Source organism: Puntigrus tetrazona, unplaced genomic scaffold (genome assembly GCF_018831695.1).
Source record: "Puntigrus tetrazona isolate hp1 unplaced genomic scaffold, ASM1883169v1 S000000456, whole genome shotgun sequence".
Classification (NCBI taxonomy): Eukaryota; Metazoa; Chordata; class Actinopteri; order Cypriniformes; family Cyprinidae; genus Puntigrus; species Puntigrus tetrazona.
In genome coordinates this window covers 599,461-625,000 of record NW_025048098.1, presented here as the reverse complement: position 1 = coordinate 625,000, position 25,540 = coordinate 599,461, and the positions used below count along the sequence as shown (strand labels likewise).

The window sequence follows — 25,540 nt, the reverse complement described above, 5'->3', positions numbered from 1 at the left end:
TCATCAGCGGCGGAGGAGGGCCGCTGTTGCTCAGCAGGGTCTGTGGAGGGGTGGAAAACCGGGAATCTGGCGTGTCGGGTGAGGAAGGAGAGTACGCAGACTGAGACACGGCAGGCACCTGGTGAGCTGACGTAACACTTCCACTTCCTGGCAGAAATAAATCATACATTTAGCAAAAGGTGACAAACTGGTTCTGATCGCCGTACAGTTAGATGAGACCTTCCTGCCTGAACTCATGGTTTTCAGTCACGTGACGGACTCGAACACCATGAGGGCATTTTTACATCTATTTCAGTCGCAAATATTGAGATCAGAAGAATAAAACAAAGGTATGTGAACAGAATTCAAGTTTTGGCAATTTGCAATGCATGATAAGCCCCTGAGGAAATATTTCAAACATTAAAAACAAAACACTTTAAAAAAATCTTTAAGTGCTGTGATGCATTTAAAACGATAATATAAAGATCAAACTCAGGACTTGCCATATTAATGACGCATAGTTTACAAAGGGAAGCAGATCAGGCCAATATATGAACGCAGTCTGTTTAATGGTTTAGCGTTTTCATTAAAATTATTTTCTACATTTAAAGTGAAACTTTGCACATTGCATTTGTATTTCGGCTTCATCTTCTTGCCTCTTCATACTCTGATGATATCTACGTAAACAAAACCTGACGGTCAGTGGAGCAGAGCTTCATTTTGCCCATCAAGGGGGCATACCTATAAGTGTGTGGCATCAATCGAAAACCATCACTAGTCAGCTTTTGGCCAGAATAAGCTACAAATGTGACACTAAAGACTATATGACTGTGTAACTCACCTCTGCCTCTACGTCCTTTGATAGTTTTTACTCCTCTGCCTTTAGGTGTAGGAGGGAGCAACTCGATCTCCTCCTGGGGCATCTGGGCAACCTTCTGTAAGAAGACCTTCTCCAGAGACTGTGCCATCAGCACAATGTCATCTGTGGGCTGAAAGACAATTCACATTATACACTTCTGCACAAAACGTTAACAGCGCCTTCGGCCGCTGGACCGATGCTGGTACGTAAATACACACTACCATCCAAAAGTTTGTTGATGGAAGCGTTTTGGAAATTCTTACGCTTAACAAGGTTGCATTTGTATAATCAAAATACAGTATACCAAAAAAAATTTTAAAAAGTGTTTTCGATCTGGATATATTTTAAATTGTTATTTATCTCTGTGATCAAAGCTCAATTTTCAGCATCATTACGCCAGTCTTCGGTGTCACATGACCCTGGAGAAATCATTCTAATATGCTGATTCTTATCAATGTTGAAAACAGTTGTGCGGTCTCATTATTTTATTCAAAAGAACAGCTTTTATTATTTACTTAATCTTTGACCGCATTGGCAATATTTGATCGACTGAATGCATTCTTGCTGAATAAAAAAAAAAAATCTTATTAAAAACCCAAACTTTCGAACCTTAGTGTAGGTGGACGTACATTAATACATGCATGGTTTTCAGACATCTGCTTAAACACCATATGTCTACTTCAATTAAAAAATAAATGGCGCATTTTTTCCATACGTCACCTATAGCCATTAGAATCTCTCACATTTCATTTTAGTGCTTAATAACAGCAATTATATGAAATAACTATGTTTCTGCTCTAACCTTTAGGAAATTTCTAATGGGTGCTGCGGGATGTTTCCATGGCAACACGCACCTTATTGTAGATGTAACAGTTGGTGAACATGGTGTTGAAGTCCTGCAAGCATTCGCTGGCGCTGCGGTAGTAGTTATTCTCCAGTCTTTTCTTGATTGAGCCCATGTCCATCGGCTGTTTGATGATCTTATGGTAGTCCTGAACGCAAAACAGGAAGCGGTGTCATTGGAGATCATATTATCTCTGCATATGAACATAACAGGCAAGGTCAAGCTTTGCAGACATGCCGTCAAGACTAATGGTAACGTGAGAAGATCTGTCAGAAGAAAACAACATGATGGAGAGGGCCTTTTGCATGAATAACAAATGAAAAATAAATAAAGCAAAGATTAAATGCTGTGTTACAGTTGTTACATATAGGGTCTTACAAATTAAAGACACCAAAATAAAAGTTTATTAAGATTCAATGTTACTGGCCTGCAGACCTTGGAAAAGAAAAAGTGTTTTTTTCCTCCATTTCTGAACTGTCACCATTGGCATGTAATGCAAGTCAGCAGGTTTTACTAATAAACATATCTATCTCTGTGTAATAACACCATAAGGTTGCAATCATTTTTGTAAAGCCATTTTTATAATTCCTCTCCAAATCAAAAGATGAAATTTTGACCCTCCTCTAAAAAAAATTGTGTATTATTCAGTAAATATACATCCATGATATTTAGCATTTAGGCTTTCATAAATATTTATGCTTGTAAAATAAGAAAATGAAAAAAAAATATATATATATATATATATATATTAGTTTCCGAAATGTAGCTTATTTGACACATTAAGCCCTGTAACATTTTACTGTGAATTATTTCATTCATTTTGTCACATCGTTGCAAAGCAGCTTAAAATGTTTCCGCATTACAATTAAGAGCGATTTATGAGTGTTGTCTATATCAAAGTGAAAATAACACTGTTATTCCCGTCGAGTAAGCGTTCACTCACAGGTAAGTTGAGTCGGGCCGCGTCCACGGGCTCATGGAAAGGCCATGCGAAATGATGCCGCCACAAAGCTTTCACCAAGACCTTGTGGAGGAACTGCAGCTGATTGGTGGTGCGTCCCTGCCGGCTGGGGTCTGTCACGGGAGGCTGCTGGGGCGGAGGAGGTCCGGGAGGAGGCACGTGGGGCGGAGGGACGTGGGGCAGAGACGGGCTCTCAAAGCCTTCATAGAGCAGCGAGGGTTTCCGGATACGCTTGCCCGAACTCTGCTCCATCCCACCCAAGACAGACAGCCCTACTCCCACTGAGCTGCTGCAGAAATCACCAACAAAACACAGAAGACGCAGCGGTTAGCGTGGAGTTCGGAAGAGGAGGAGAAACACATAAAGTTAAATAATACTATATGTAAAAAAATATTCTTTGCATATAGAACATTTCCTATACATAAAAAAAGCTACATACACATACTATACATAAAATAATCCACAACCAGAGAGACATATCGGCTATGCCGATTAATAACCAAATATTTGGCCATTTTAATTGCATAAACCAGTAGTGATAAACTTCTCTCACGTCAGTTAAAAAAAAATAAATAAATACTACTATCTTATTTAATAGATAATAAAGATAAAATAATAATATACACAATATATATACACACACACACATACAGGGAGTGGTGAGCAGACTTAGATATTGTGTAAAATATTATTATATATATATATATATATATATATATATATATATATATATATATATATATATATATATATATATATATATACACACAATATACACACACACTTTTACAACATTAAACAAAAATAGAGAAAGCAGCAGCATTTATTTTAAATCTTATTATAATTTATTATTTAAAATAATAAATTATAATTTATTTATTTTAAAATAAAAATGTAATGCAAACATTAATTTATTAAAAAAAGAAATACCAAGCACAAATCTTTGATCACATACACACAGATACGATGCACGTGTATGGAATAAATACTCATATTGTTACATTGGTTTTCCCTTTAAATGCAACAATGACGGTCAGCACAAATGCAGACAAATATGTTCGAAACAAAACCTATTAAAGTGTATAGTAATCCTGCATCATATCGCAACAATTAATATAGAAACACCTCAAGTAACTCGATGTTAGCTTTATTGAATAACAACAGCATTCAGTGCTGAACACGACTGATTTGTTTATCATTCGATTATTATTCTTATATCCAATATCAATCGTTTACAAGGAATAACAGCACATGCACATTAATTCAAATGCTGCAAACTGTGCATTGGCAGCAGCAAGAGAAAACAACAAGTGCACAGTAAAACAGAAAGTAACAAACTCTAGAGTAAATGGCATTCAGTCTGTCCCGCCTATTCTCTGTTTGTAAACAAGCGTCCGGTGCATTCATGCCCAATCAGCAGAGGACAGCAGCCACATGAATCACCTACCCCTCCCTAACCTGCACGCATATTTAATAACACAGCTCAAACACCTCAGATGGCTCATTCACACCGCACTTATGCAAATGAAGTGCATGCGCAATCAAAGACAGATGCAAGCCGTGCAAAACACTTGGGTGCACGCACAAAGCGCGAGCGCGCCGGTTATAAAACTGTTCCACAGTGTAAACAGTTTTCACCCAATTAGCACAGCTACTATTACAAAGCCACGATTTATCGATACGAGATGACATTGCGACCGCGTAAATAGCGAGCGAAGGCAGCCGCACGCCCGTTTTTAACGATAATTAAAGCAAATGCTGTATTTTGACAGGAACTGCGGTTACCATGGTGAGCATGCGTGCGTTTTAGCGTAACGTTAGCCCTTTAAATGCCGAAGATGGCGGAGGGAAATGATGCAGTACGGACCCACAACACAGTGATGCTCGCTGCATGCTGCTGGGACTTGTTTAAAAAGACAAAACCGTTTTAACGCAAGTTGCGTTGCCATTTCATGAGGAAAATGAACTGGTAAACAAACGCTTCCTCCGCTTTTGCTCATCCTTTGTGGTTAAATGCCCACACGGGATTAGTTTATAGGCTCCGAAGGCACGCCGACAATACCTGTCAAGAGACGGGTTGATGGCCGCATCCATTCGGACGGACCGGCGTTGTTTTGCGCTGCGGAATCCTGCGTTTTCTCCCCCGTTTTATTGTTATTCAACTCCTTGTGCTTGGGCTGCCCCGCGCCGTCCAACGAGCAAATGGCGCCTTTCAATTTCCGCTCCAGGGTTTTTATAGAAGAACGCCACTGACCAATCAGAATTCGTCCCGCCTCCGAAGCTGAATTCTTATTGGCTTAGCGTCAAGTCCTTCCGCAGCGCTAGAACCGCCTACGTACAGTTGGTTTGAGGGAGTTTATTATATATGACTCACTGTTACCATCTAGTGAGGATTTTGGGAGGATGATAAAGAAACTAAACTATTAACTGTGCTTAAACTAATTTTAACTGTTTTTTAATCTAAAAAGCTGTATTATTTATTTATCATGTTAATTAAGATTATGACTGAGTGCATGGTTAAATTACTTTAAAAATGTTCTTTATTATATTTTAAAACATATGAAAACAGCTAACCTCCAAGTTTCATAATCATAATCAAACATTTTCCTTCATAACCCTTCTTGGAAGCTTTTTTAACCTTTAAAACTTTTAAATAATAAAATATATTTCCTTCTGTAAAAGCTAATTGGTAGAACTTTTTCATTATTTTCATCAATAGACCATTATCAAAATTACTGGACGAACACACAACATGCCCATAATCAACACCAAACAATAATGTTTTAAAATGCAGTGTTAATGAATGTTACAAAGCACCGTGTTTATTTACAAAAACAGTATGTGGGACGTATTTTATCCAGAAATAAAAAAGAAAACGATGAAAGTTTGCTTAAAGAAAATAATCCCAATTTTAAATTCAATCCTATTTTTAAATAATTTGACAAAACAAAAATAGTTTAGACCCACTAAAGATACACCTGTGCGATTGTATGCTATGCATTACGTAATACACACAATTCAATACGTGTCTCGTAAACACTATGAAACTCTACTTTTTGTGCATGTTACACATTTTAAGGCAATTTATCATATAGGGTTCATTGTGCACACCTAACGAGAATCTCAAAATAAACCAGAAGCTCAAAAATAATGTGAGTTGGGGAAATACAAAAAATAAAATAATTCAAAACAAATATATGAAAAAATAAAAAATAAAATCATTTTCTTTTGACGTACAGTAGTAGGAAAACGAGAGTTTCACCCGTATCTTTTGTTGCGTGTTTTCTGATATTTACACCTAATTTAAAAACACTAGTTGCATTTACATAAAGAACAGCTGAGAAATATGCGCTAATGGGGAGATTTGTCATCTGATTCGTGCCGATGTTACACGCTAGCTCGGGTTAAATGTAGAGCAGCTGGTCTAGATCACTGGCCGGAGTTTGTGACGTCTTCTGCGTTGCGATGGATAGAAGAATTCTGCTGTTTCACAAACTCTTCATAGAATCCGTGTTTGGCCAGCAGTTGCTCATGGTTCCCCTCCTCAGCCACTTCCCCGTCTCGGAGGAAGATGATGTGGTCTGCTTTTTCCACGCCGCTCAGTCGGTGAGAGATGAGCAGCACCGTACAGTCCTTAAGCTCCTTCCGCAGGGCGCTGTACACAAGAATAGGACAAGAAGGAAATGGGAAAGTCAATCCAAGGAGCGAATTAAAGACACAAAGCATCTCAATAATCTTCAAACTTAGGTGATGCTTGGTATAAATACATAATTACCTTTTTTGCATGCTTTAAAATCTGTTTGTTTTCGGAGGAACCGTTTGTTTCAACCAAGCAGCCATTTTATCAAAGTATATTTAAAATTGTGTAAATAAAGCTTTTAAAAAACGTAAAAAGTAATTGATTTTATATGATCAAAATGAATAACAAAACAGTTATGAATAGATTTCATTTCTAACATTGTAATGTATTTACATACGATTCTCAAAATTGACTTTAATTGACAAATTTAAAAGCGCTTTGAAAAGATTTGAAATTTTCATAATGCAGTTTAATGCATTAAAGTTATTGCATACGTACCCAGCTCTAATATACGTACTACATGGGTTTTTACAAATCGTTTCAGTCAAGTGTTTTCATGGTGTGAATAAGCGTGTCTCTTACCCTATGTTCACTCTCGGTGTCCAGTGAACTGGTAGCATCGTCAAGCACCAGAATCTGCGGCTTCTGAATCAGAGCTCTGGCGATGGCGATACGCTGCTTCTGACCTCCGGAGACCTGACCGCCCTTCTCTCCAGCATCTGACAAACACAAAACATGCGCGTGTTGCTTTCTCAAGCAACTTTAAACTCTAAATGCTCACCAAGGATCATCTGCAGTGAATGGGTGCCGTCAGTATCAGAGCTGATAAAACATAACATCACAATAATCCACAAGTAATCCACACCGCTCCAGTTAACGCTTTGTAAAAATACAAATTCTTGTTGCTTCTGGCTAAAATATCCATAGTTTTGCCTTTTCTGGTGAAAGATTCTGAATCAGGAGAGAAATATGCACAGATAAATTAGAGTTTATGAGTAAAAGCTGTTCATAACTGTTCTAAACAAATATGTTGGAAAACGTTGGTGTGAGAGAACAACTGGAAATCAACCTGTTCAGTGGATGAAGTGTTATGAACCCGTATTTTGCCCAAAGCTATGGTTTACCAATAAAGTTTCTGACGGCACCCATTCACAGCAGAGGATCCACTGGCGAGCTAAATTTCTCAAAATCTGCTCTGATGAAGAAACAAACTGAGCTACATCTTGGATGGCTTGAGGGTGAATACGTTTTCCACAAATTTTCCACATTTTTGGGTGGACTATTGCTTTGAGACTCACCTGTGTCATATCCTTTAGGTAAACTGACAATGAAGTCATCTGCATTGGCCAGCTTGGCAGCAGTGCGCATTTCTTCATCCGTGGCATTTTCTTTGCCATATTTGATGTTTTCCCGTACTGACCGGGCAAACAGAACTGGCTCCTGTGACACTACACTAATCTAAAGAGGATGGAGATTAAGCAGGGTCAGCACACACAATTCAGGCAAAGAAACAGTCCTTTAGAATTATTTCTATAGGTACATATACACTTAGAAAAAAGGTATAAAAGCTGTCACTGGGATGGCACCTTTTCAAAAGGTACCATTTAGGTACTAATATGCACCTTTAAGGTATGCAGTAGTCCCCTATAGGCATAAATAGGGTACAAAAGAGTGTGTACAGAAAAGAATAGGATTACCTTCTCATGTAGATATTGGTCCTTGTACTTCAGTAGTGGGTTCTGGTCCAATAAAATCTCCCCATTTTGTGGCTGGTAAAATCTCTCCAACAAACTAACAATAGTGCTTTTCCCAGAACCTGAAGAACCCACCAGAGCTGTGATCTGGCCTGGCTTCAGCTCAAGAGAAATGTTCTAAAAAGATGAGCAATAAATTATTGAAATATATATATATATATATATATATATATATATATATATATATATATATATGTGTGTGTGTGTGTGTGTGTGTGTGTGTGTGTAAAAAAATATTTATTTATTTATAAATGTTATATTTATTTATTTATTTATTTATGTTATATATATATATATATATATATATATATATATATATATATATATATATATATAAATTATTATTATTTATTTATTTATTTATTTATTTATTTTTGCCATTATAGTAGATGATTTGTCGTACAGCAGAATAATTTTTTCTTAGCAAAAATGTAATGAGCAAAACACGATTTCATATTTCTTCTGTTCTTGTAAAATATAATAGGACATTTTTACAGAGATTTTTTTGATACATACCTTCAGCACATTTGTGTCCGGTCGCTTTGGGTAAGCAAAGGTGATATTTTTAAATTGCACATGTCCTTTCAGTCTTTGAGGAGTGAGGGATCCATCTGGAGGAATTTCTGGCGTTCGGTCCACATACTCGAAGATTTTTTCAGAAGCACCGACTGCCTTCTTTACATGTGGCCAGTATGACATCAGTACCTTTGATAAAAGAAGCATTGGTTTAAAGCCATAAAAGCGAACTAAAAGTCACAAGAATGCTAGCGTGATGTGGGTGCATGAAGGACGTTCATAATAATTTGTTTAAACAGCGACACTTGTTCATGATGCCTGTGCTTAAACATTCAGCATCTGAAGTCTTACCTCCACAGCTGATGTGAACTGAAGCTCATACAGCACAAAGGACACCAGATCACCACTACTGACGTCACTTCCTGTCACAAGCCGCCCTCCATAGTACAGTATACTGACTTTCAAAGCCAGACTGGACATCTGAAAAATGCACATTTGATTTAATATACAAATATACAAAGCACTTTTCTAAAGAAGAGGTACCCAAGTTTCTTTATTTCTTTATATATATATATATATATATATATATATATATATATATATATATATATAACAAAGGTCATCAGTATACCAATAAAACACTTACACTATTGGTCCAAGTTGAGGCAGCATAAGCTGCGGCTTCTACTTTATTCAGGGCATATGTGTCCTCTAAGCACTTCCTGTACCTCTCGGTTTCTCCGTCCTCATTTGCAAAACTCCTCACTGTCTTCATGGATGAAAAGGTTTCCGTGGCAACATCATTGGCCTTGGCGAGAGATTCTTGCACTTGTACAGAAAGTTTCTAACGGAAAAACATTATCACACATAAACACAAACAGACTTGACAGACTAGAAACCACCAGCAAATCTGAAGGTATCATTAGAAACATCTGCACACCCAACATTAGGAAAAAAAGCAGCTTAATTTTATTTCAGTCACAGAAAATTAAGCGGAAAATGAATGAAATTACACTTTTTTTTGTGAACATTCTTTGTCTTTTTGTGCATGATTGCAGACAAAACCATTGTTTTTTCACACACTTCTTATTTTATGAGATTTGGGCTATTGTGCTTCCATGATGTGTATTTTTCCAGACTAATAAAAAGAAAACATTCATAACAAATGCCTCTTTATTACATTCTGTGCATTTTAATGGCACATTTTTAAAGGCTATTTTCTGAAAATATATTTTTTTTAAATTCCCAACATAGATAAATAAATTTTCAGCCTACACCAAACTTTATAGTTTACGGTTTTTTAAGTATTTTAATGTGTATTTTTTACGCAAAAGGAATCTGCCTTTATTCAATAATCATAAGTTTGTTCTTGAAATATATGAAAATTACGGCATATTTACTAAAACTTCTAATACAAATTATTGTCTTATTATATGTCTTATGTTAATCAACTGAGAAAATGTAGTGATATAATTTTATTAAAAACTTTTACCTATTTATCTGTCGTTAAAATAGTAGCATTTATTAAAAGTATAAATTCATTTTTTAATTATAAAATAAATATTTATTAAAATAAAGTATCATATTTCGACCAAATCATGACTAAATTGTGACACATATTGTGATAAAACGTAACTACTGTACACTATAATCGTAAAAAAAAAGATAAATAGCACAACAAACCCTCTACTCTCTTTAAGCCTACAACCTCATTTATGATTTTAATTAAATATACATTAGTTATACATTTAAAGTGCATCAAAACTATTCATTAAACCTAAAATTGTCTTTGTTTTGACTGTATATCAACCTTACCTGGTAAAACTGGCCAGAAAATTCTGGGATGACCCAGATGACGGGGAGACCAAGTGCGGTGAACATGGACAGCCTCGTTGAGAGCAGCAGCATGGAGCCAAACAGGAAGACGACGCGCATGAAGTACCACATAAGCAGACTCAGCTTCTCACTCAGAGACTCGCTCATGGTGTTGGTGTCGGTGGTGATGCGAGATACAATGTCCCCTAAACAGAGAACCGTGACGAGCGCGCATTAAAACGATCAGGACAGCCACAGTGATGTAACAAAAGACGCCAGTGCTAAAAAATGAAATATGTTTGCGAGTTTACCTGTGGAAGCTTTATCGAAAAACGCAATATCCTGCTTCAGCACAGACCGGAAGACGAGTCCCTGGATGGACGTGTGTATTCGGCTCATGGTGATGTTGTAGATGAGGTCACACACAAACTCACACACAGCGCTGCGGAAACAGGTCGAAACAATGCATTTGAGCAGCTGTTTACTGTCACAGTATAAACTGTAATATTTGAATATATAAAGTTGAATATATATTCCTGTAATCAAAGCTGAAGTTTCAGCATCTTCAATGATCCTTCAGAAATCATTCTAATATGCTTATTTGCAGCTCAAGAAACATTTTTTATTGCTGTAGACAGCTTGAAATGTTTGCGCAATCCGTGACACATTTTCACGATTATTTCATGAATAGGCAGTTCAAAAGAAAATGTGAAATTTTATAAATGTAACAATGTAATAGAGACTAGAGTGTAATGTTTTGCAGTGTCATACTGGCATACGCTTTTGAACGGTGGTGTAAAAGATGGTGTTTTTTGGTTTTACCTCATAATTGTCATCAGTGTCATGACAGTGATAGCATGGTTAAATGCCTCGGGTTCATCTTCATTCATGATCCAGTCTGTCATTTTACCGGTGTAATGAGGAATTGCCATTTCACCTGCAGGACGACATGCACGTAAATTTGCATTTTAACCACGTTAACTAAGACGTCTGTATCTTTCAATCTGCTTACAGACAAAAGATTTATAATCAGTGGCCCACATTATTCAAGAGAAGAATCAACATAGTTGCTGGAAAAAAGTCCTGAAAAGTTTACTGTGTTTGCAAAGCTTGGCATGATTTTGTGTGCTGAACAATGCTCGGAGCGATCTTGAACAAAGCGAAACCAAAAGTAACATTAGATCACATTTAACTTTCTTTCACTTGTTAGACTAAAGTTTTAAATGACAGTACAGGTTAAATTTCAACTTAATTATTTACAGATTGTAAAGCCATAACAAACATGTCATGTGAAATGTGAAAAGTTTTTAATGGACAGTAAGAGACAAACTATAAAAAAAAACAAATTAATAAAAAAACAATTATTTAAAAAAAAAAATAAAAAAATAATATATATATATATATATATATATATATATATATATATATATATATATATATATATATATATTTATTTATTTATTTTTTATTTATTTATTTTTTAGCAAAATTGCCAAATCCCACTTTGACTTGAATAAAAGTCTTGCATTTATATGTACAACACAACTCTTACCTAATGAAGAAACAACCACAAAGAAGAAGACTACAGCAAAACGTCCACTGAAAGGCTTCATGTATCCCAGCAGCCTTTGCAGTGAAGCGTTTCCCTTCTCCTCCGTTTTCTGCTTTTTGGCTGTCGGGAGGAGAGTGGGTACGTAGCGTTTCCACAGCAACAGAGACAAAGCCAACACCGCGTAGCCCTGCAGGAGCTGAAATATAACTGGATTTTAATGCGCTGGTAAAAAATAACACCATGCCACACCATTTAAAAGTGTTGCGACGCATCTCACCCCTTGACAGGTGTGCCAGCCCCACACCAGCTCCACCGTAGACCTGTCACAAGCCCAGAGGATGGAAATATACACCGGGTAGAGAAGGCCGTGGACTACAGCCGTCTGCACCCCCTCGAATTCTCTCATCCACGCAGGGCTGCCGGGGTACGTGAAGGCGATGAAGAGGAGGAGACATGTTCGGAGCAGTCCACCGGCCCACAGCAGGACCGAGGTGTTATTGATTAACGACGGGGAGAGCTGGAGAGCTCCGATGAACATCACGGCACACACATCCACACACACTGCCAACAGAGCAAACAGAGGGACGGCCATCTTATCCTTCATCTCCTGCACTGGCAAAGAGAAAACAGCATTTAAAACAAACATCTGAGTAAAATCACAGAAACATGCAATGGCTACCACAACATGTCATTATCATCATGTTACCATGTTCAACCTAAAACATTTTTGTTGTTTTTGCTATTGGTTTCGTAGAAGTAATTCACTTTCGCTTTCACTCTAAAAAATTACGTAAATTGACGTTCAACACGTTTTTGCTTACTTCACAAAGTTGTAGTCAAAATTATAAATAACTCTTGATTTATTTAATGTTCGGCAATGCATGTTGACAATATGCCACTGAACAGAAAGAAAGAATACGTACCGTGTAGTAGATACCACTGAAAGTCTGGTTTAAAACATACGGTTTTGATGTTTTCAATGACGACGACGCGTTTATTTAATACACCATAGTTTAAAAACGTGAATAAAGACGATAAATAAGAGTGCTGCTCGTGTAAGCGTGCACGCAAAGTTCTAATCTGAAACCGAAAGTAAGAACTGCGAGGAAAATCCCATCTGACCATAACTCATGAATATTAATTACGCAACTTGACTAAAGCGACGTAATCCCTACCTCATTGGTTGGCAGGCAGACGTCGGTGGGCGAGTGGCCAATCAACGAGACCAGATCGATTACATATTAATAAGGTCTAAACATCGGTAAAAGTACCGCAATTTTTTGTCACTGTCCTCATACGTAAACAGGCGTCTACTCTTGTCGCTGTTTTGTCATAAAGGTTATTTAACACGCAGTGAGTTCCGCGTTTAACCGTCTCGAGTGTTTTCTCTGTCGCTTCAAGACCCTTTCACATGAAAGTCTGTTCACTTCGCCGCCATGTTCGCAACGCCTACGGGCAGCTCAAATAAGACCTAGTCCTATCTGAATGCTGAATTCTCAAAAGCTGCCTGCTGAGCTCGCGATTAAATTAAATATTTAAAAACAGCAACCAAATCTGAAATTAACTGGACGATGATAGTTGTTTCTTATGCTCAAACAGCGTTTAAAAAGCTTATTATTTAGGCTAGACCAGACAATGCGCATGCGCAGCTCTAAAGCCACTCGACTGGTCCAGCGTCGGGTTTCTATGGAAACCTGGAAACCTATTATTGGTATTATTAATGCTGAAACATTACAGTTCATTTTTCTGCCTCTCTGTGTATTGCCTCTATGCCTCTCTAAGTATGTTTTACTATATATATATATATATATATATATATATATATATATATATATATATATATATATATATATATATATATATATAAATTTTTTTAGCATAATTTAGTCTTCATTACTTTAGTCTTCAGTGTCACGTGATACTTCAGAAATCATTCTGAAGGATCATGTGACACTGAAGATTAAAGTACATGCTGTTTTGCTGTTTAAGAAACATTTATTACTATTATTTATTAAAACATAAATCTGATTAATATTTCTATGGAAAACATAAAAAAAATGCTTTGATTGCTATAAAGTTCTGAATAAAACAATTTATTTAAAACATACATATTTTGCAACATTAGAAATGTTTTAACTTTTAATTTTAATCAACTTGATGTGTCCTTATTTAATAAAAGTATTAATTTAATGAAAAAATCTTACTGACCTCCCAGTAGTTTAAATCCATTTTTAGCTCAGAAAACGCTGAGGAAAAAGCTATAAGAACGTGTATGAGATTTAGAATACGTGTAAAAATTAGATATTATGTCTAGATTGAACACAAGGAAGTAAAGTTTTTTTTGTGTGGCATTGTTCAATTGTCCTGTCAAATTTCCTTCATCACAATTCACGCAGTAAAATAATTCATAAACAGGTCAAACCCCTGCGATAATAGCGACCTTTCAGATTCACGCACGCACACACACACTCGCTCCTATTCTTTCGCACACAGTGGCAGGAAGTCGTCCAGATATCCGCCGCGCTTCTGAAAAAGAATGAGGGGCAAATTCAGGGAGGGATCTGCTGAGGGTGTAGACATGAACCTTCACACGCTTCATACGCCGCTGCTGGACGGATAATGCTGCATCCATCTGAAGAAACCGTCCGAGGCTCCCTGAAGACATAAGAGCAGCCTCAAATGAGAAGACACCGGGTCTTGGTCTTGGTGATTCGTACTCGAGGGAGGTTGCTTTGTCAAATCGAGAGGAACCTGACTAAGTCCTGACTCGTCTGTGAGTTCAGAGATGCACCTGACTGTGAGATTCTCCTTCATCATATGGACTCTCTGCAGATTATCTCATGGTGAGTCTAATTCAGTTTTCTGTGGCTAGAACTGACGGATGAATGAATAGAAAGACACAGAAGACCGCATGATGATCTGATGACTGCTGGTTCTCTAATGACCCAATTATTATCTAGTACCTCTTTCTACTATCTGCCACTTACTAGCTGCAAATAAGACTAATAACAATGATATAGAATATAGATAGAATAGATAGAATATTCACTAATTGTTTTTAGAACTTGAATTAAATTTGAATTTGATTATTATTATTATTAGATATTGTATTATATATTTATTAAAGTAAACATTATCAAACACTTAATGAAATAAGTAAATGATAAACATTCTTTTTTCAGTTTTTCCTATTTCTAGTTTTTCTTTTTTTTGTGCAAAAAAAAGTTACATTTTGAAAAGTAAATTGTATTTTATACGGGAAAAAGTTGAAAATATGATTTAAAATATATATATTTTAAATGTGAATCTTGTGTAACGTTATCAATGAGTTGTAAATTGTTAATTATACATTTTGATCAATGTAATGCATCCTGCTTGAATAAAAATAATAATTTAATTTAAAAAAATATTACTGATCTCTATTTTTTTTTTGGAAAGTAATGTATATGCATCCATCTTCAATATTTAAACGATATTAAATATGAAAAAAAAACGTGTTTTTCGAAGAGAAGGTTTTTTGGGAGATGTTCTTCGCTTCACGTCAAACGCTGTTTTAAAAATAACCAACGTAGATATATTAAGTGTTTTTTTGTTTAAAAATCAGTGCTTGGTTTTGCTTCACACACCTGTCTAAGCTATTGTCTGTCTCTATTACATCCCTCATCGCTACGGTAATGCCCTTCAGCCTTACTTCACTCCCAATCCACCCCATTTCCTGTTGCTGTTCGTCTCTTGTGGAAACTTCCTGTTTGTGTCATGCCCCTCGTTTCCTGTTTCTCCTGGAATTCAGGTCAAGGCCCCGCCTCTCCAGCCTGGAGGATGCTGAACATCTTTAGTGATGCGGGCCCTTTTAACTCAAAACACGCTTAACGCTGGTTTGTTTTCTCCGCACGATAATCATTCCTACTTTGTCTTTTCCTGAAAAGGCTCTCCTAGCGATCCATACGGCAGCTGTAGGGCAGGAACAAAGTGCCAGGCCAAGTTTGGGGACGGAGTGTGTGATAGGGAGTGCTCAACTTCTGACTGTCTGATAGATGGATTCGACTGCCTCAAAGACAAAGGCACCTGCAAGTAAGAAACCAACATAACATTACATAAAACAAACATATAGTTGTGAAGGACGTAAGCAAGTCTGCTATTTTGTTAGGCCATATATAGCCTACTTATTTGGTATTAGTACTCAATTTTAATTGTCATTAGTCACATCCAAAATAACTCATAATAAATAATAATGTTTATATATGTACAGTACACATGCATATGTGATTCATCGCTGCCCAGCAGTGGTAAAAGTACAAAGTACTAAATGATAAATGTTTTTTTGCCTTATAGACTACTGCTCAACAGGTTGGGGGCCTATCATACATTATCAAAACATTAATATTAAAATATAAATGTAGGTGACCGTTATGTGTGCAAACAATTAAACTAATTTATATTTAATCATGTGGCTCAGTTGTGGCCTAAATATGATTTTTATTTACAATCGCCATTAGTAACTTACTTTTCTTTTCTTTTCTTTTTTTTATGTAAACAAAAACTTTTATTATGGATGTGATTAAATGTTTTACAGCACTAATTTTTTTTTTTTTTTTTATTACTGAAATATATGTATACATACACACATGTAACTTTTTTTTTTTGAACAACCACAACAACAACAACAAAAAAGGGAATACACTTATACAAATAATCTCTTCCCAGCCCAACTTATTATAAAGAGAATAGAGAGAAAAAAAGAGAAAAAGAAGAAAGAAAAAAAATATATAAAAGGGGGAAGGGGGGTAAAATAATTTATAATAAAGTAAAAATAAATAAGTCAATTTAAAAAAAAAAAATCTGTATCTATAATACAGGTATGGTCTTTTCTTGGCTTTTCTGACTTCTGGCTTTTCAACGAGACTCGCTCTGAACGAATCATTTGAATCAGCGAGCTGTTGATTCGGATCAGTTCGATTCGTGAATGAATCGTTCGATTCGGTTTGCAAACCGTTCATTGAAAAGAATCAACTCTCTCGTGTTTCGGACACAGGCGTTTACGTTTACGTTTAGTCATTTAGCGGACGCTTTTATCAAAAGCGACTTAAAAACGCGGCATTTCGTTCACGTGACGATTTCTCAAGCTCAAGATAACGAGGAACGAAGCGTTTTTAAGAAATCTACGGAGGTAAAAACGTTCAATGTTATGCTTTAACTGAGGTAAAAGCAGCCTAAATGCTTCTCGATCAATCTCAATCAAATAAAAATACTCAGATAAAATACAGATATACAGTAGGCCTACAACAAAGTAAAAATACTTTTTATTATTGTCATAAATAGCCACAATGCTAACGTTATTAAAGCGTAACAGGATGCACTTCGTATAATTAGCCACATCCATATAGTTTATTTCAATGCAACACAAATATGTATCATTTGTTATACGCATACTTGAAGTAAAAAAAAAATGAATTGTTTTGTTTTCTCAAAAGTTCAGGGCATATTCAATATTGCCGAAATCATTATGACAACGGCCACTGCGACCAGGGCTGCAACAGCGCCCCCTGTGGGTGGGACGGCTCGGACTGCCAAAAGAAGTACTACCCCAACTGGGCCAAAGGAAGCCTCATACTGCACGCTAGGATCCCGTTTCAAAGGGGTCAGAACCAGAACAACTCTCTGTTATGGCCCTTGAGCACTGTCCTGCAGACTAGTGTCAAACTGAGAGGGATGGCACCTCTCCAGCCCACCACGGACCTGCTTACGATGGACACCCGACAGCTCGCCGAGCTCTACGCTCAAACACCATCCTACGACAGCAATGGGTTAGTCACACTGCCTTATGTTTTCATTTAAAAAAAGCTGTCAAGCTTTTATTTTATTTTATTTTTTAAATAATGCAGTTTTATTTTAATTTCCATGTTATTTAAGGGTTTATGCATCAAAAATATAGATATTTTATTTTACTTATATTTATTTTGTTTTTATTGTTCATATTAATCAAGGGAAATGCATCAAAATACATACAAAACAATGTTGATAATATTACGTTAAAAGGGTCATATTTTACATTTAAGGCTTTACATTCATTTTATTATTATTATTTCATATTTTATTTTTTTATATTTTATTTTTATTTTACTTTCTATGTCAATCAAATGTTTATGCAAAAATACTTATGATATAAATAAACTGTAAAAAGCAGTTAAAAATAACTTAGAATAATGTGAAATAAATAATTAAAACAGGCCATGTTTTACATACATTTTTTCTAAATTATTATTAAATTTTATAATTATTATTAATATTTTTCAATTATTTATAGTCCATGCTAATCAAGGGATTATGCACAAAAATACTCATGATATAAATAACCCATAAAGAAAAGGCTAAAAATACTGTAATAAAATAAATAATAAAATTCTACACAGCTATTTTCAACAATCTCGCTGCTATTATGTATAAAATTTTATTTAATTGTTTTATCATCAGTTATTAACTAAAATGCACTAAAATTACTCATAATATATAACATATATAATAAAAAAATATATATATAGCTAAAAATAATAATTAAAAAAATAAATAATTTAGTTTTTATACAGCTATTTTCTGCCTCTCTTGTGATTGCTTTTAGATTACTGTAGATAAATGAACATTTTTATAGACTAATCTGATTTTGTACAATTCAGTGTTTGATTGCAAGGTCATTTCGTTTTACTGTTAGTTATATAATATTTGTGACAGCTCTTCAGCGATGATATTATAGGTATTGTCAGTCTTTTCAGTAATCAGTGATCCTGACTTCATGTGTATTTGTTTTGTGTTACAGGTCAGTGTTATTCCTGCAGCTGGATAACAGACCCTGCTCCCGTCTTCCCTCCACCTGTTTCCAGTATGCCATCGAGGCCGCACACTTCCTGCGTGCCATCCTGGCACAGAATCATGCCTCATTTCCCATGATCCCAGAGATCCTGGCTGCTGTGATCAGTGTGCGTGGAGTCGATGAGGAAATAGGATCCAGAGAAGAGGTGAAACTGCCAAAAGAGGAGCGCAATGGTTTGTTTTCTTTGTACTTTGTACAAAACATAAGCATACCATTCAGACATTTTCATTTACATTATTGAAATAAATATTTACTCACCATTATCATTTCAAATCTTCATGCTTTATGTTTCCTGCAAAAAAGTGTGTAGTATATATATTTATCAGTGTTTTGAATAATAATAGCTTTTATTTAAATTTTTGTAGGGTTCATTGTTTTTTGTATTTACATATTTTACAAGTTAAGCTTTTATTTTACTTACTTAAAATGATTAACATTTTCTTTAAATTAGCTTCTATTTTATATTTTTGTTTACCTTTTTACATTTTTATTTAAATTATATATATATATATATATATATATATATTTTTTTTTTTTTTTTTTTTTTTTTTTTAATTTTAGATATTTTAAATATTTGTTTGCTAAGGCAAAATTTAAGGAGGCCATATTGTGGATTTCAAGCGTTTTTGTTTTACTTAATTTTAATGCTATTTGTTTCTAATTTAAGTATTATTTTAATTATTATGTATTAATATTTAGATTTATTTTTAATTTATGTATTTATTTTAATTATTGATTTATTTTAACATTTATTAAAATGTTATGCAACGATTTGCACAAAATAGTTGTGTTTTTTGCATTTTATTATATATATATTTTTTTTTATTCAGTTTTAGTGCTTCAATAAAAAGTGCTTCAATAAAAAGTTCAATCTAAGTTTCGTTCTGAATAACACAAATTTGTATTGAATAATTTTTAAGTTCATTTAATTTTTATTTTATTTTACATCAGTCTTATTTCAATGAATGAATACTATTTTCAAATACCAGTAGTTATTACCAAAAAGCAATAATGCTGTCAAACAAAAAAACTGCAATTTTTTCTAACTCTACAGTGACAACAACAACAAAAACACCATAAAATTGATGCAATGTAATGCGAATAAATAATCACTAATGATCTAGCATTTAGCATGGTTTTCGTGTTTTCTTGTATTCCTGAGTGTTAATTAGCTGCTAAATGCCGTGCTTCTGTTCGTGAAGGCTCTCCTGTCTGGATGTGGCCTGTGGTCGGCGTGGCGACGGGGCTGGGTCTGGCTGCTGCTGTGATCATCACCGTGCTGTTCCTGTGGTTAAAGAGAAGAAGACAGAGACGAGAGGGTGGAGAGCGAGTGCGTCACAGATCCACGCTGACCGACAGCAATAACGGCAGCAAGGCCTGGTCCCGGCGCTCTGAGGAGAAAAGAAGCCGATCGGGAAGAGAGAAAGACAGAAATGGGACGAAGAAGAACAAGAAAGGAAAGGAGTCAGGAAAAAGACGTAAGGAGCCCCTGGGTGAGGATGCGATCCGTATGCGGTGAGTCTGACGTTCAAAGGAGGGTCTTTGAAGAGTTTTCATACTGTGAGGGAGGAAACGGTGCTAACGGGGAGGAACTTTTTGTGTCCTTTACATTTATTATAGACCCCTGAGGAAGGAACTGGACATCGGAAGTGACACCGATGTGACCCAGAGCTCCATGGAGGACATCAACAAGACCATCTGTGACCACAGATCACCGGACCAGAAACACTTCAACCACCAACAGCCCCGCATGCTGGGTGAGACCTGCTAAAACAAGGAGCCATTCGCTGACACACAGAGAAAAATAATATTCTAATTTTATTTGAATAATGTCTGTGTTGTGTGTTTGCTCTTACATGATAAAAGAGGTTTTTTTAAATCTGTAAAAACATAATTTTGGCAAAACAGCCAAGTATATTCAACAGATTACATTAAAATGTAGTTAGTAAATATTAATTTAGTTACTCTCTCTCTCTCTCTACACACACACACACACACATATATATATGTATGTATATATATATATATATATATATATATATATATATATATATATATATATATATATGAGAGAAAGGTGTATATATTATAAATATTTTTTTCATTTTGTATCATAGTATTTAATGTTTATTATTTTAAATTAGCTTTTATTTTATATATATATATTTATATATATTTCGTTCTTGTTTGATTAAACATTGCTTTTTAGCTTTATTTTTATTTCATTTAAATATTTATATATTATATATTAGATATTATATATTTTTATTTTTTTATTTTTGTATATATTATATATTTTTTTATTTTTATTATTATTATATTATATTATAATATTATTTCAACTTATTAGAGTTTTTGTAATTTGAATTAACAAAGATTATTGTGACAGCATAGTTTTTAATTAACATTAATTTTGATAATATAATAAAAATAAATGCTTGAATTTAAATGTTTTTGCTTTTATTTTTATTTTTAATACTCTAATTTTATACTGTACTGAGTCTGTCCTTCTTATTTAGCTTTTTGTTTTTCGTGAACCTCACCTGTAAAAGGTGCTATAAAAATAAATAAACTAAAACTAAACTAATCTGAAATCAATCAACACATATATATATATATATATATATATATATATATATATATATATATATACATTATTGTTTACTAAAACATTTGAAAATATGTAAATGCCATGAGGGGATTTTAGTAAACATTTCCGAGTGATGATTCAAGCTGATCTTTAAACAGGTTCATAACCTTTGACAATCATGAATGACATTTTTCAATGAATTATGAATAGTGCCAATTATAATCTTGCATACTATTTAGCACAGAGAGGAGAAATGGGATACAGCTACTGTGAATCACTTGTGTGTTTCTGATACCTTTAGCGCCACCTAGAGGATGGGAAAGAAATGCGGTTCCTACGCCTCAAAGACCACCAAGAAATGTGAGTTTATTTAATTTGAACAATCTCCCTGCGCTTTTAAAAATGCACTACAGCTTATGATATCTGTTATTAAAAAGATTTCCGCATGCTCCATTGTTCAGCATTTAAAAAAATAGTCTCTGTAAAGCTGACGGTTGTGCTGTCCTCTCTCTCAGGCCGCTCCGGTGCAGTGGTGCGGTCCGGACGGATCGGTCGTGCTGATCCGAGCTGTCAGAAGCGGGCTTGACCGAGTGGTTCTGGAGCTCCTGAGAGCCGGCGTGCCGGTCAACAACACCGACCACACGGGTAAGAGCGCCATTAACCCTTGCATGCGGAGCGAGTGCCTTCAATCAAGCTGGTCTTCAAGAATACGTTACAGGAATAGTTTTTGTTTCCTTTGCAGTTGGGGAGTAATGTGTTGTGCCCTTTCTGGTTTTGTCTTTGTCACTGTCTCTGTCCTGTCCTGAACTCCCCACTGCCGTGCTCCATCTCCTCCTGCTTCCCTCACTTCTCTACAGCACCCCTGATAAACACGTCTGATTCAGAACACAGTTAATGTGCTGTAGCGCCCCGGTCAATGTGGAGATAATGTATTAACCTTCCATGCCTCTGTTTCACTATCTCTCACACAAAAATGTCCCTCTTTTATTGTCGCTTCCTGTTTTCCCTTCTCATAACGCACATTCCTGGATGCTCGCATGTCTATTTTTGGCTTCGTCCACTACTTCCTGGCCCTTCTGTGTGCCACAACACGCCATTTCCTGATCACCCTTGCCCTGTTTGTTAACAATTACTCCTTCTTGCATTTCTTCTGTTTCTCTCTCTCTCTCTCTCCCGTTCTCTTCATCCAGGGAGATCTGCCCTCCACTGGGCATGCTCAGTAAACCACCTCCCGTTGACTCGGACTCTCATTCGCTACGGTGCTGCGGTGGACTTACAGGACCACAAGGTAAAGAAAAGTCAGCCTTTTGTATAAACAATCAAATAAACCAGGACCATTCAGAATTTGAATTGAGGTAGATGGACCAATGATGGAATGGAACCACAGACAATGAAAGAAAGAAAGACAGATAGATGGATGGACAGATTGACAGACAGAATGATGGATAGATAGATAGATAGATAGATAGATAGATAGATAGACAGATAGACAGATAGATAGATAGATAGATAGATAGACAGATAGATAGATAGACAGATAGATAGATAGATAGATAGATAGATAGTTTAGATAGTTTAGATAGATAGTTTAGATAGATAGATAGATAGATAGAATTAAGGATGGATGGACAGAAAAAAGAAAGAAGGATGGATGGATGGATGGATGGATGGATGGACATGATAGAATGATAGAACAAAAGGATGATAGATAGATAGATAGATAGATAGATAGATAGATAGATAGATAGATAGATAGATAGATAGATAGATAGATAGATAGATAGATAGATCAACAAGCAGAATGATAGAATGATGGATGGAATGACAGAGAGAACAAAATAAAGAAAGATGGATGGATTGATGGATGGACAGTCAGACTGATGATAGATAGATAGATAGATAGATAGATAGATAGATAGATAGATAGATAGATAGATAGATAGATAGATAGATAGAATTAAGGATGGATCGACAGAACGAAAGAAAGACAGATAGATGGATGGACAGATTGACAGACAGAATGATAGATAGATAGATAGATAGATAGATAGATAGATAGATAGATAGATAGATAGATAGATAGATAGATAGATAGAATGACAGAAGGTTTGACTGAACGATACAATGATGGAACGACAGAGATAACAAAAGAAATAAAGATGGATGGATTGATGAATGTATGGACAGCCAGATAGATAGATAGAATTAAGGATGGATGGACATAAAAAAAAGATAGATAGATGGATGGACAGATCAACAGACAGAATGACAGATAAATAGATAGCAAAGAGTTAAATGACTTATATGTAGATGGAATGATAGAGAGAACGAAAAACAGATGAATGAATTATCATAATCCTCTGATAATAACGGAATAAAACTCAATCTTACTCTATAGGGTGAAACGGCTTTGTTTCTCTCGGCTCTCCACGGTTGCTATGACACCGCACGATTTCTGCTGCTCAACGGGGCCAATCAGGATCTGTCTGACTGCAAGGGGCGGCGGCCACTGGAAGTGGCTCGAGAGGGATTACACCATCAGGTCCTCGAGCTCCTATTGGCTCACAGAGTTCACCGGGCGACGGTTCCTCTAGATCCCGCCACCGAGGTGCTCTGGGACGATCGCACATACGTCTATTCTCCGTGGGTCGCTTCACCTCCGTGTCTACCTGGAAGAAGTGCTTCGTTTTCAGGGGTCATCAACCACAGGGGGATGTCATCGCCTCCGCCTACGTGAGTCACCTCTGCAGATGTTCCCTCAAAAACCATATGCAACTTTACCAATGTGTTTGTTCTCAACAGCGATTGGCAGATGGGAATCTCACCTCAGAACTGGCGTCCAGCGCCCAACCAGTCAGCAACGGCATTGGTCAGTCCCAGGATTCTTGGCCGCCCATCTCGGCCTATCAGCACTCTCCAGGAAGTGACATCAGAGGCAGAGGACGAGGAAAGAGAGATGACCCAGGACGTTACTCGAGCGGCGACGCCTCACTTCCTGTCTCCTCAACCAGCACCTCGGCAGCGCTCGTTCTCCTGTACCCAGCATGCACTGAACCGCCGCTCCGGTGGCAACCAACCAGAGCTGTCCGTAGCCACGCCAGTCGAAAAACTAGCCAATGAGCATGTGGAAATAGTGATCGTGCCACACCCGAGAGAGGCGGCCGGCCAATCAGAGAGCAAAACTACAGGAAACAGCCTCAGCGCAGCTCAGATGGACTCTGAGAGGGAGAATACGAGGAACTGCGTCTCTAAAATCAGCGAGAGGGTCAGTAATGAGCTTCCCGTCATCATCCAAAGCAGCATGTGAGAGAAGATACAGAGAAAAGAAATTAGACAACACGAAAATGCATAAAAAATGTGCTCTACAATTCCTCTAGTATTAAAATAATCTAATATTATTGGCAGAATCTCAGGAAAACTTGTTCAAAATTAAAAGCTATTCAAATTCGCATGAAGAAAATAAAGTCTATTTAGAGCTAACTTCCTTTTGCATTTCAGTTTGCATTTTGATATCATTTTCAGGACAATAAAGCATGTTTTTCTCCTTAATTGTTCCCTCATAAGTGTTACATGTTTGGATGTTTTGCTTTATTGTAATTTGGGGTTTCCTTTAATGCAATGCAACAATTGTTTTTTTAACCACAGTAATAAGAAAATGGTGACATCGTATATTTGTACAGTATCAATGAAATTATGTAAAAGGTTTTTTTTTTTTCTGTAAAAATAGTCATAACATAAAATCCTAATTTATCCAAAAGTTGGTTTAATTTTCTGTAATATTTTTTTTTCTTTTGAGTTCAAATTTAACTTGGCATGTTCTCGACAGAATTTATGAAAATCATCCTGTTCGAATTAATTTAGTGCTGTTAAGCGTTTAATTGCATCCAAAATAAAAGTATTTGTGTATGGTGTATATTTATTGTGTATACATAAATGCATATACATTTTATATAAATATTATATGAATATATCTATATGCATGTAAATTAAAAATGTAAATATAAAAATATATATATATATATATATATATATATACATACACACACATAATGAATATATACAGTATAAACAAAAAAGCAAAAACTTTTTATGTTGGTTGCAATTAATATTGGAATTGATGGACAGCACTAATATTACTGCATTGAATTGCATTTTCTTGCCGTCTAATCTGCTCCTCCATTAAAGAGATAACAGAACAATAAGAGAATAAATTACTAGTAAATAT

At 35.8% G+C, this 25,540-nt stretch overlaps 3 protein-coding genes across 6 annotated transcripts in view; 1 reads left to right on the top strand and 2 right to left on the bottom strand.

Moving 5' to 3' along the window:
- brd2b (bromodomain containing 2b) overlaps nucleotides 1-4,862 on the bottom strand; it is a 14,032-nt gene extending 9,170 nt beyond the window's left edge. For 2 of the 3 annotated variants that reach the window (XM_043231858.1, XM_043231860.1), the window contains exons 1-5: nucleotides 4,706-4,862; nucleotides 2,626-2,932; nucleotides 1,693-1,830; nucleotides 821-968; nucleotides 1-147 (exon numbers count right to left, since the gene is read on the bottom strand). The exon at nucleotides 1-147 is cut by the window's left edge and continues 29 nt beyond it. In XM_043231858.1, coding sequence (XP_043087793.1) covers nucleotides 1-147; nucleotides 821-968; nucleotides 1,693-1,830; nucleotides 2,626-2,932; nucleotides 4,706-4,737 — 772 coding nt within the window. In that variant the 5' untranslated portion in view covers nucleotides 4,738-4,862. The remainder of the gene's footprint in view (nucleotides 148-820; nucleotides 969-1,692; nucleotides 1,831-2,625; nucleotides 2,933-4,705) is intronic. The other variant, XM_043231859.1, reaches the window with a different exon arrangement.
- Nucleotides 4,863-5,419: 557 nt separating this feature from the next.
- On the bottom strand, nucleotides 5,420-13,000 carry tap1 (transporter 1, ATP-binding cassette, sub-family B (MDR/TAP)). Of its 2 annotated transcripts, none has more exons than XM_043231835.1 (13): nucleotides 12,784-13,000; nucleotides 12,138-12,472; nucleotides 11,861-12,056; nucleotides 11,131-11,245; nucleotides 10,620-10,750; nucleotides 10,309-10,514; nucleotides 9,140-9,337; nucleotides 8,845-8,973; nucleotides 8,494-8,682; nucleotides 7,921-8,094; nucleotides 7,522-7,681; nucleotides 6,806-6,942; nucleotides 5,420-6,306 (listed from the first exon to the last, which is right to left on the bottom strand). In XM_043231835.1, exons 1-13 carry the CDS (start codon nucleotides 12,983-12,985, stop codon nucleotides 6,073-6,075), a joined length of 2,406 nt encoding a protein of 801 aa, XP_043087770.1. In that variant the 5' UTR covers nucleotides 12,986-13,000; the 3' UTR covers nucleotides 5,420-6,072. The 2 variants fall into 2 exon arrangements, with proteins under 2 accessions (XP_043087770.1, XP_043087771.1); XM_043231836.1 differs by having other exon boundaries at nucleotides 12,138-12,467; nucleotides 12,784-12,925.
- Nucleotides 13,001-14,371: 1,371 nt separating this feature from the next.
- notchl (notch receptor, like) lies at nucleotides 14,372-25,308 on the top strand. Its single transcript, XM_043231838.1, has 11 exons — nucleotides 14,372-14,703; nucleotides 15,787-15,931; nucleotides 17,332-17,664; nucleotides 18,672-18,898; nucleotides 19,928-20,240; nucleotides 20,346-20,482; nucleotides 21,617-21,675; nucleotides 21,831-21,960; nucleotides 22,506-22,603; nucleotides 23,714-24,048; nucleotides 24,118-25,308. The coding sequence occupies exons 1-11, from the start codon at nucleotides 14,646-14,648 to the stop codon at nucleotides 24,620-24,622; spliced, it is 2,340 nt and encodes a 779-aa protein (XP_043087773.1). The 5' UTR covers nucleotides 14,372-14,645; the 3' UTR covers nucleotides 24,623-25,308.
- Nucleotides 25,309-25,540: the final 232 nt, after the last annotated feature.

Coding starts and splice junctions, on each gene's coding strand:
- tap1 (XM_043231835.1), bottom strand. CDS start 12,985: ATGGTCAGATGGGATTTTCCTCGCAGTTCTTACTTTCGGTTTCAGATT. Junction 8,683..8,844: donor AGTTCACATCAGCTGTGGAG/GTAAGACTTCAG, acceptor CTTTTATCAAAG/GTACTGATGTCATACTGGCC. Junction 7,682..7,920: donor ACCAATATCTACATGAGAAG/GTAATCCTATTC, acceptor CATCCTCTTTAG/ATTAGTGTAGTGTCACAGGA.
- notchl (XM_043231838.1), top strand. CDS start 14,646: ATGCACCTGACTGTGAGATTCTCCTTCATCATATGGACTCTCTGCAGA. Junction 18,899..19,927: donor GCCAAAAGAGGAGCGCAATG/GTTTGTTTTCTT, acceptor CTGTTCGTGAAG/GCTCTCCTGTCTGGATGTGG. Junction 21,676..21,830: donor CTCAAAGACCACCAAGAAAT/GTGAGTTTATTT, acceptor CCTCTCTCTCAG/GCCGCTCCGGTGCAGTGGTG.